At 37.4% G+C, this 12161-nt stretch overlaps 1 protein-coding gene across 1 annotated transcript in view; it reads left to right on the top strand.

The window, feature by feature from the left end:
• Nucleotides 1-12161, top strand: part of SCAPER (S-phase cyclin A associated protein in the ER) — a 907354-nt gene that overhangs the window by 219158 nt on the left and 676035 nt on the right. The window contains exons 7-8 of the mRNA XM_053719295.1: nt 1045-1091; nt 1506-1771. Of these exons, the coding sequence (XP_053575270.1) occupies nt 1045-1091; nt 1506-1771 (313 nt within the window). The remainder of the gene's footprint in view (nt 1-1044; nt 1092-1505; nt 1772-12161) is intronic.

Here is a 12161-nt window from a genome sequence, read left to right as displayed (position 1 = left end):
ATGTGCCAGAATACACTAAGAGACAGATATGCTACATTTACTTATACATGTATGATGAATGCAGGCCAGTCCAACTTAAAGGGACACTGTACCCAATTATTTTTTTTTGTGATTCATATAGAGCATGCAATTTTAAGCAACTTTCTAATTTACTCCTATTATCAAATTTTCTTCATTCTCTTGGTATCTTTATTTGAAATGCAAGAATGTAAGTTTAGATGCCGGCCCATTTTTGGTGAATAACCTGGGTTATTCTTGCTGATTGGTGGATAAATTCATCCACCAATAAAAATGTGCTGTCCAGAGTTCTGAACCAAAAAAGAAGCTTAGATGCCTTCTTTTTCAAATAAAGATAGCAAGTGAATGAAGAAAAATTGGTAATAGGAGTAAATAAGAAAGTTGCTTAAAATTGCATGCTCTATCTGAATCACGAAATAAAAAAATTAGGTTCAGTGTCCCTTTAAAGGGACAGTCAAGTCCAAAAAAAACTTTCATGTTTCAAATAGGGCATGTAATTTTAAACATCTTTCCAATTTACTTTTATCACCAATTTTGCTTTGTTCTTTTGGTATTCTTAGTTGAAAGCTAGACCTAGGAAGGCTCATATGATAATTTCTAAGCCCTTAAAGGCAGGCCGCCTCTAATCACATGCTTTTGTATTTGCTTTTTACAGCAGGGGAGAGCTAGTTCAGGTAAACCCTATAGATAACATTGTGAGCACGCCCGTGGATTGTGGCAGACACTGCACTAATTGGCTAAAATGAAAGTCAATAGATAATAAATAAAATGTCATGTGATCAGGGGGCTGTCAGAAGATGCTTAGATACAAGTTAATCACAGAGATAAAAAGTGTATTATTATAACTGTGTTGGTTATGCAAAACTGGGGAATGGGTAATAAAGGGATTATCTATCTTTTAAAACAACAACAATTCTGATGTTGACTGTCCCTTTAAGGTCTTAGGGCCACAATATGATCTACTAGCTCTTTTTATCTGTTACCCTATTTCTGCACTAAATGCTACTTTTGTCTCCTTGTTTTCAGAGCTTGGAATGCTTGTCTTCTTTGCAACTGGATCATTTCTGTCCTTTGTCAGTGTGCTTATATAGATGTGTTGCACTCAGTTTAGAAATGAATTGCTCATTTGAAGAATGTTTCTATAACAGTATATATTTTTGGTTTTTATTACAGAATTTCTAAAATGTATTCTGTGGACTTGCTGATGTAATGAGGCCCTTGAAAAGATTGGGCAACTCATTTGGACACATACACTAAATGAAGCTTGCTTTTCTAGTTAAATGTATTGCTCCCTATACTAGGGGAACTTGTTCATGTTGATTGCCATATTAACTATAGCCTAAGGTATCAGAATGTTCTAAACACATCCTGTATGACATAGTTGATACACTTCCTTTTGTGTTAAAAAAATAAGTAGAGTGGTCCATATGTCAAGTTCCTTGTCATGCCACTTTTTAAAATATGTTAACAAATATGTTCTGGTTTAGATCAATTGGATGCAGAAGGTTGGGAGACTGTACAGAGAGGGAGGCCGGTTCGATCCAGGTCTGCTGTGATGACAAACAAGGACCTGCCTCCTGCAGCTTCAGAACAAAGGCCAAAAGACGACAGTGACAAAGAAAACATGTGTTCTATGTCTCCAGAAGAGAAATCAGAAGAGATCCAGAAATCAGAGCGTCCTCCTGTCCTTGTTGACCCTCCTCCTAAAGAACTACTGTGCCCATGTGAACTTCCTCTGATGGAAATAACTCCGGTAAATTTTTCATATGCATATTACTTCTGTTAGACAGTAGGTGAACTGACGCCTACACTCTGATGTATCAATATTTTTTTTTATTTAGTGCTCTTCGTAAGATTAATTATTCTGAAAATACTTAGTAAAAAGTAATCCAGTATATTGACTTAAAGGGATAGTAAACCCAATTTTTTTTCTTTAATGATTCGGATAGAGCATGCAATTTTAAGCAACTTTCGAATTTACTCCTATTATCAATTTTTCTTCGTTCTGTTGCTATCTTTATTTGAAAAGCAAGAATGTAAGCTTAGAAACCGGCCCACTTTTGGTTCAGAACCTGGGTTGCACCTGCTGATTGGTGGCTAACAGCCACCAATCAGCAAGTGCAACCCAAGTGCCGAACATTAAATGGGCCGGCTACTTAGCTTAGATTCCTGCATTTTCAAATAAAGATAGCAAGAGAACGAATAAAAATTGATAATAGGAGTAAATTAGAAAGTTGCTTAAAATTGCATGCTCTATCTGAATTATGAAAGAAAAATGTGGGTTTACTATCCCTTTAAAGGTAAAGAATACCTAACACGTACCAAAGTGTATATATCCTGACCTGTCATAGGTTTTCTGGGTGGTGGGGGTCACATACACTGCAATATCACATTAATGGTAAGCATTTTCTCGCTCAAGTGGAAGGCTTATTGTATCCTTATTTTAAACATGTGAATTTGATGCTTGAGCAGTGACTGAAAGAAGGTTTGGGACAATTAGTCACTCACATTTCTTTTCTATGAATTATGTTTTAAATACTTTTTTAAGAAAGGTCAACAATAAGTGGTTAGTTAATAAGATGTCTGTGTAATGAGTATGTGATGGTTGCATATATTAAGATGCATTGTTCAGTTCAATCCTAGCCACTTATGGCTCTACAGGTTGTGACTTTTCAGCTGCTAATACAAGCCATGGTAGCTAAGCATATTATATTATGTTAGTTGGGGAACTATTTTTTCTCAGATTTTGTGTGATCCAGTACCAAGATGGACTCCATGGCTTAAGCTCCTGTTTCACCAAAAATAAATCTGGAAAATTCATAGTTCACGGTTCCTAACCAACAACACAAAGTATCACAAGGACATCAACCTTAAAAAAAAATCTTGACTTCAGCAATGTAGGTGTCTTGTTTGTAGTAATTAGTTCTAAGACCCCATAGTTTCTACGACTACCCATCGCACCTCACAGCTTCAGGATCAACAAGCACATTAGTAACCATAAGCCTCATTGTAGTAAACCTAGCCATGTACTCCTATGCTCCTTCCACAATTATAGGCTTTTGAGGAATCCCTTTCTCAAGCAATGGAAGATGGATGTTTTAGCATTGTTTTCATCACATTGACAGAACAATCTGCTCATACTTTCCATAGTCTATTATAGCCATCCTAACTGTTATCATTATTGGTATAAGCCTCTAGGGATGGTAGCAGTGGAGGAATGTCTCAGATCTCAGGGAGACAGTTTTCAGGATTAAGAAAACATTTCAAGCAACATCTTAGAATTGTGGGGATGTGGTAAATTAGAAAATGGGCATTATTAGTACTCAAAGATTTTATGTAGGGAAGTTACCATTGAAGGTCCTTCAAGCAAATTATCAGGTCTATAAATTGTCTCTCAGGCTTTAGAGACAGAATTAGGGGACTGGCAGTCATTACAGACATCATGATTATTGTTTAGATTTGCTAGCATGCTTACCTATTTATACTGTCATGTTTCACTGAATGAACCACACCTGACCTTGGTACATGTACAGAAAACCAAACAGTAAAAAGGATATTACTTAAATCGACAGTATACACCAATTATCATATAACTGCATGTAACAGACACTACTATAAAGAAGAATATGCACAGATACTGATCTAAATATCCAGTATAAAACCGTTTAAAAACTTACTTAGAAGCTCCCAGTTTAGCACTGTTGACGAGGGTAGCTGGAACACCCAGTAAAAGGGGCTGGGAGCAGACACGTTCCCCACCCCCTTCTCTGCATATAAAAAGACAGATTAGAAAAACAAGAGCCAGCAGTAGTCTGTAAACGCGTGTATTCATCTGACATTTTGGGGCTTAGTTAAGAGTATGAAAATCAGCACAATGTTATTAAAAAAATAAGCAAAATTATGCATTGTTACAAAAACACTTCCAGATGGGCTATAAAAATGGATCATCTACAAAACACTTATGCAAAGAAAAATTGAGTGTACAATGTCCCTTAAAGCCAATTGAGACATTTTGTATTGTGATTTTTTTTTTCTTCCAGCAATTTTTATTTCTAATTATCTACTCTTTTTTTAGATCTGCAGCAACACTGCTACTACTTACCAAGTTTATACCTGCATTCATTATTTATTTTACAATTATAGGAATTTTAGTGATTATACACAGATTGGTTAGAGATACCAGTGTGTTATTTCTCAAATAGCCCCCTCTTCGCTTCCCTGAATGCACAAGTCTCTCCAAACTCTTTGGTTCTTATATTTTGTTATGTAGCATATTCAGTAAATAATGAGGTGGGGGAAGGTAAACTTTAGTGAACTGGTTTCATATAATAATATTGGCAAAAGCTATTTGTGAATTTACCCCCACAGTACCATACATATAAGGTAATGTTAATACTCAGTACTAGTGTAGAAGAATATAAATATACCAAAATATGTCATTAAAAAACTTCCTCTGTGCTGATGCTGGTATGCTGTGTCACACAGCTTTTCTAACTAAAAACGCACATAAAAATGAATACTCTGGGTGGGCACAAAGGTCCAATTATGAACAGATTGATTGTAGTATGACTATGTGACCAGTGAGCTCGCTCCTCTTATTGGCACTGCTAAAACACATAGTGGATATAAATTAAACATTACTGTTTATCAGACTGGGCTGGAGAGGGTAAATTAGCTCAAAATGAAAATTAATTTAAAACACATATAGATAAAAGAAATAGTGACAGGAAAAATAGGCTGTTATTGTAATACTAGTTATAAATATTTATTTAACCATAGAAGTGAGCGTGCGCAAAAACACAAAACCTGTCTAGGCACAACTGGGAAATATCTTTGATTAAAATGGGTATAGAAATCCAAAACATACAAATGTTTCAAAACATGCCCAGCAGAAGTAGTTTAAAAAAAAGTTTGTATTTATAATCACTTATTTTACATAAAGGAGTGATCCTTTTAAAATCCCACGGTAATTAGGTCACTTTGGTTGAAGTGGGACTGACTATTTAGTTATTAGTTGATTGATTTCACAGAACACATACAGTAATTAGCAACTGGATGTTCTCAGGTTGGCAGCTAAAAGATCTCCCAGCTGGGTAACAACAGCAGTGGAAATTTTTTCTATGATTGATGGATGCATGACACACTGCCAAAAATGTGTTCGGTTTTAATTTGGCAGCAGATTGTGAAAGAATAAACTGATAGGAGACAAGTAATCAATTATCTTAACGGTTGCTGGAAGAGGATTTAAAGCATGCAGTACACAATATTCAATTTTGTCTGTAGGATTGATGCTATGCAGAAGATAGTTTATACTCTTAGACGGAGAGGATTCAGTACAAACAGCAAGCTGTGTGTGTTACTGTTTACAGGAAGGTTGCAGATAGTGTGTGTGCTACTGTCTAGAAAGGAACATTAGTAGAGAACTGTAGAATGTGTCTAATACATTATGGGTGTTGGAATTACAGCCATACAGAGATGTAGTAGCATTAACACTATGGGCTCCATGTACTAAGCAGTCAGCGAGCTACCCGCAACAAATCTCGCGTCAAAACTCGCAAACTGATATGTACAAAGCCGTCAATTGTGTTAAAACTCGCATCTTTAAAATTGCGAGCGTACTTATCCGCCAAACCTCGCTACTGCTCCATTTTTCACTGTAATTAGACACATTTGACCACCAACTCGCCAAAAAACGAATGTACTAAAAAATCTATTTGTCCGCTCGCTACAATTTCCGCTCCCACCTCGCTATTTTTGCCTCGCCACCTTTTAGGTGGCGGGCAAGGTACAAAACAATAGGAAAGTCAATCTAGACGCCAGTCTAGACATATATAAAAGGCAGTAATATCAGCATTGTACTTACAGCATAACTGGCGTCTAATTTGTCTCTCATTTCCATGTACATAAATTGCGCCCAATTTGTCGACTGTAATTAAAGAGTAATCTATTTAAATTTGTATTGTTAGTTGTCAATCTTTATAATTATTTTTATATTAATATTTATATATTATCAGATCCAGATGAAGCCATATCCAAATTGTAAATAAATATTACAAAAATAACGCTCTGTTATCACTCTTCAAAAAATTTTGAACAATAATAAAGTTGTTTAGATAAGTTGAACTTTTATAGGAGCAAAATTCTATTCCCGCGACTACTATGATGTTCGTGACACCTTGCATGTCACGTGTTAATAATTGGCCAGACAATTCAACTAAAAGTTAAGTACCATCAGCTTAGTCGCGGCGAGCGAGGCGTCAAATTTATCAACAATCCGCAACTGCTCGCGGCGGGCTAGACTTGTCTATTTATTGGGGGAATATTAGTACATAGCGACAGCGGACACCATTTCGCCCGCGGCGAGTAACGGCGAGTTTATCCGCGTCTACAATGACGGATGAATTGACGGCTTAGTACATGGAGCCCTATATTGTACTTTGTATGATATGGAGACAAAGCTATTGCAGAATTATAATTTTACATATGGAGAGGAGTAGCATATATATATATATATATATATGTTGTAAGCAATTTTGAGAGATATCTGAAGAAATCTGGTGATTTTAGCAAAACATATTGTTAACAAAACTAAAAATGAGAGAAAATTAAAATAGTTAAAGGGACAGTCAAGTCCAAAAAAAACTTTCATGATTCAAATAGGGCATGTAATTTTAAACAACTTTCCAATTTATTTATATCACCAATTTTGATTTTTTTTCTCTTGGTATTCTTAGTTGAAAGCTAAACCTAGGAGGTTCATATGCTAATTTTTTAGACCTTGAAGGCCGCCTCTAATCTAAATGCATTTTGACAGTTTTTCACCACTTGAGGGCATTAGTTCATGTGTTTCATATAGATAACATTGAGCTCATGCACATAAATTTACTGAGGAGTGAGCACTGATTGACTAAAATACAAGTCTGTCAAAAGAACTGAAATAAGGGGGCAGTTTGCAGAGGCTTAGATACAAGGTAATTACAGAAGTAAAACGTGTATAATTATAACTGTGTTGGTTATGCAAAACCGGGGAATGGGTAATTAAGGGATTATCTGTCTTTTAAAACAACAACAATTCTGGTGTTGACTGTCCCTTTAAGTTGTCCTGAATTAGAAAGATGCAAAGCAGAGTAGATTTACTTTAAGATGATGATCCTATCAATCTTGGTAGACTGGGGTGTAGAGATAAATTATGTATGCTATGTAAATATTTGTTTGAAAAAAAATCAAGAAACAAAGAAAACACAATGCAAAAGATTTTTTAATATATAGCTAATACACAAAAAGAAAATAAATATTTATGTCAAGAGTACCATGAAGCATATTTGGTACAAATATCCAATGCTTAAGGGGGGAGGGGCTTTCAGGGGGCAAAGATTTTAAAGGGAGATTAAATAAAAAAATAATTAATAAAATAATAATAAAAGCAATACTATAAACTGAGTACTGGCAGACAGCTGCCAGTACTTAATATGGCTGCTATTAGTTAGAGCATGGAGGGTTAGAGAGCTGTTTGGGATGGATCAGGGAGATGGGAGGATTTGAGGAGGGATCCATATAAAAAAAAATAATAATAATAAAAAAATTGCCCTATAACTGCCTACTGGCAGACTGTCTGCCTGTACATAAGATGGTGGTGACCCGTGGGTAATGAAGGGAGGAAGAAAGCTGTTTGGGAGGTGTCAGGTAGGTGGGTAATCTTTACACTACAGCTAAAATTAAAATTACAAGCTACCTGATTAACCCCTTCACTGCTGGGAATATTAGAATTGTGGTGCACAGTTGCAACTAGCAACCTTCTAAATACCAAAAGGCAAAGCAATGCATGTCTGGTATTTCTGAACAAACGGGATCCCAGAGAAGCTTTTACAACAATTTGTCTTATGACTGCACAAGCAGTATGTAAATATTTTCAGTGAGAAGTTAACAATTTTTTTAATATGATCGCCTTTGGCGGTGAAAATGTGCCATGAAATAAACCAAATTGGGCCTAGATCAATACCTTGGGTTGTCTACTAAAATATATATATAGTTTTGGTAGGTAAATTTAAAAAAAAAAAAACAAGACTGTTTTGTTTAAATGGAGCGATTGCAAAAATGCTAAAAATTCTCCGGTACCTTGGGCAAGTTTTTCTCTAAAATTCCTAGTCCTGGAGGGATTAAAGGGTAGATAGAGCATGCAATTTTGAATAACCTTTCAATTTAATTCTATTGTGTAATTTGTTTAATTCTCTTTGTGTTCTTTGCATCTGCTGATTAGTGACTGCACATCTTGTCATTGGCTTTCAGCTAGCTCCCAGTAATACATTGCTGCTCCATCAACAATAGATACAGAGAATGAAGCAAATTTGATAATAGACATAAATTGACAAGTTGTTTAAAATTGTATGATCAATTTGAATCATGAAATATATTTACATATGGTAAATTACCTAAATTGTATAAATGACTTACTGTTTGAAAGTACAGTGACATTTTACACGTTTATACTGCTGTACTTATTTCTCCTATATTGGTGTGTCCGGTTCACGGCTTCATCCTTACTTGTGGGATATTCTCATTCCCTACAGGAAGTGGCAAAGAGAGCACAACAGCAGAGCTGTCCATATAGCTCCCCCTCTAGCTCCGCCCCCCAGTCATTCTCTTTGCCGCTCTGAACAAGTAGCATCTCCACGGGGGTGGTAAAGAGTATGTGGTGTTAGTTGTAGTTTTTTATTTCTTCTATCAAGAGTTTGTTATTTTAAAATAGTGCCGGTTTGTACTATTTACTCTGCAGCAGAAAGTGAAGAAGATTTCTGTTGAGAGGAGTATGATTTTAGCACCAGTAACTAAAATCCATTGCTGTTCCCACGCAGGACTGTTGAAACCAGAGAACTTCAGTTGGGGGGAACAGTTTGCAGGCTTAACTGCTTCAGGTATGATCAGTCATTTTTCTAACAAAACCATGTAATGCTAGAAGACTGTCAGAAATTCCCTCTGGGATAGGTAAGCCATTTTTTCTTAGACTCTGTATAAAATGATGACTTATATTTAGGGCTCTATGCTGGTTGACACTATTGTGGGCTTTAAAATCGATTGCTTTTTAGCATGTTTTTCACTATAAATAAGGTGTTTTTGCAGACTTTAAAACACTTTTGGGGTTTAATTTCGGCCTGGCACTTATTTGGACACCTAAATCTAGTCAGAAAGGCCCCCCCACTCTGGAATGAAGAGGGAGGAGGCTTCATTTTCAGGCCTCAATTGCGCAGTTGATTTTGCCTAGGCAGTCCATGCAGCTTCATGTGGGGCATCAGAAAGGACTCCAGGGAGGCTTATTTCCTACTAAAATAATCCCTAACAAAGGTAAAGGCTCCAGGGGAAGCTGGGGCTAGTACTGTAGTGTGTTAACCGGTTAATAACTGTTATTAGCTCCGGTTTGGGCATTAAGGGGTTAATTGGTCTGAAAATTTGTGTGCAATCTTTTCAAAGCATTAAGGCTCTGTGGTGAAAATTTCATTAAAATCGGATGTTTATTTCATGGTTTTTTGATGTTTTAGTAATAATGTGTGCTCTTTTATTATTTAAAGAGACAGTAACGTTTTTGTCAAAAATAATTTTTATTGCATTGTAGTTCTGTTTAAGCCTGTCAAACATGTCTGAATCTTCAGATAGACTATGTTCTGTATGTCCAAAGGCCAAGGTGGTTCCCCCATTAAATTTATGTGTGCAGTGTGCCATAGCGTCCAACTAAGCTTAAGGACAGTACAATCACACTTAAAAATATAGCCCAAGATGATTCTTTAGCTGAAGGTAGTGAAGATAGCTTGCTTTCCTCTCCTTCTGTGTCAACACCAGCTATGCCCGCGCAGGCGATGCCCAGTACATCTAGTGCACCAATTGCGATTACTATGCAACAATTAGCATTTTTTATCCAAACTGCCAGCCTTTCCTAGGAAGCGTGATTGCTCAGTTTTAAACACAGACAATGAGCAAGCAGACGCAGAGGATAATTTATCTGTAGTGCCCTCACATCAAGCTGAATTGGCGGTGAGGGAGGGCCTGTCTGAGGGAGAAATTTCTGACAGGAAAAGTTTCTCAGCAGGCAGAGCCTGATGCCATAACATTTAAATTTAAGCTAGAACACCTCCGCGCCCTACTTAAGGAGGTCCTAGCTGCACTTGATGATTGTGATCCTTTGGTGATCCCAGAAAAATTGTGTAAAATGGACAATTTCTCCAACATTGGTGTGTCCGGTCCACGGCGTCATCCATAACTTGTGGGAATATTCTCTTCCCCAGCAGGAAATGGCAAAGAGCACAGCAAAAGCTGTCCATATAGTCCCTCCTAGGCTCCACCCACCCCAGTCATTCTCTTTGCCGCTGAACAAGCAGCATCTCCACGGAGATGGTGAAGAGTATGTGGTGATTAGTTGTAGTTTTTTATTCTACTATCAAGAGTTTGTTATTTTAAAATAGTGCTGGTATGTACTATTTACTCTGAAACAGAAAAAGATGAAGAGTTCTGTTTGTGAGAGGAATATGATTTTAGCAGCAGTAACTAAAATCGTTTGCTGTTTCCACATAGGACTGTTGAGATGAGATAACTTCAGTTGGGGGAAACAGTGGGCAGACTTTTCTGCTTAAGGTATGACTAGCCATATTTCTAACAAGACTATGTAATGCTGGAAGGCTGTCATTTTCCCCATCATGGGGACCGGTAAGCCATTTTCTTAGTCTCAAACAGAATAAAGGGCTTAATATGGGCTATAAAATTGGTAGACACTTTTATGGGCTAGATCGATTGCTTTATTTGGGCATTTTATACAGCTTGATGTTGAAATTCACACTTTATAATTTTGGGGAACGTTTTTTTACGTCAGGCACTGGTTTAGACACCTTCCCAGTCAGGAAGGGACTTCTATGTAGTAGGCAGAGCCTCATTTTCGCGCCATTACTGCGCAGTTACTTTTGAGAGCAGGACATGCAGCTGCATGCGTGTGGGTCTGGAAATAGTTGAAAAGGTTCCTGAAAGGCTTCATTTGGTATCGTATACCCCCCTGGGTTTGGTAGAGTCGCAGCAAAGGCTGTAGCTGGGACTGTAGAGGGCTTAAAACTTTAAACAGCTCCGGTTTTGTCATTTTAAGGGTTAAAGGTCTGAAATTTGGGGTGCAATGCTTTGAATGCTTTAAGACACTGTGGTGAAAATTTGGTTAAAATTGAACAATTCCTTCATAGTTTTTCTCATATTCAGTAAAAAAGTGTGCCCTGTTTTAAATTTAAAGAGACAGTAACGGTTTTGTTTTAAAATGGTTTTTGTAGTTTATTGACAAGTTTAAGCCTGTTTAACATGTCTGTGCCTTCAGATAAACTATGTTCTGTATGTATGGAAGCCAATGTGTCTCCCCCTTCAAAATTGTGTGATAATTGTGCCATAGCGTCCAAACAAAGTAAGGACAGTACTGCCACAGATAGTAAAGTTGCCCAAGATGATTCATCAGATGAAGGGAGTAGACATAGTTCTACATCATCTCCTTCTGTGTCTACACCAGTTTTGCCCACGCAGGAGGCCCCTAGTACTTCTAGCGCGCCAATGCTTGTTACTATGCAACAATTGACGGCAGTAATGGATAACTCCATAGCAAATATTTTATCCAAAATGCCTGCATTTCAGAGAAAGCGCGATTGCTCTGTTTTAAACACTGTAGAGCAGGAGGGCGCTGATGATAATTGCTCTGTCATACCCTCACACCAATCTGAAGTGGCCATGAGGGAGGTTTTGTCAGATGGGGAAATTTCTGATTCAGGTAGAATTTCTCAACAGGCAGAACCTGATGTTGTGACATTTAAATTTAAGTTAGAGCATCTCCGCGCACTGCTTAAGGAGGTGCTATCTACTCTGGATGATTGTGACAACCTGGTCATTCCAGAAAAATTGTGCAAGATGGACAAGTTCCTAGAGGTTCCGGTGCACCCCAACGCTTTTCCTATACCCAAGCGGGTGGCGGACATAGTGAATAAGGAGTGGGAGAAGCCCGGCATACCTTTTGTCCCCCCTCCTATATTTAAGAAATTATTTCCTATGGTCGACCCCAGAAAGGACTTATGGCAAACAGTCCCTAAGGTCGAGGGGGCAGTTTCTACACTAGCCAAGCGCACTACTATTCCTAT

The sequence above is a fragment of the Bombina bombina genome, chromosome 6, assembly GCF_027579735.1.
Source record: "Bombina bombina isolate aBomBom1 chromosome 6, aBomBom1.pri, whole genome shotgun sequence".
NCBI lineage: Eukaryota > Metazoa > Chordata > Amphibia > Anura > Bombinatoridae > Bombina > Bombina bombina.
This window is presented reverse-complemented; position numbering and strand designations above follow the sequence as displayed.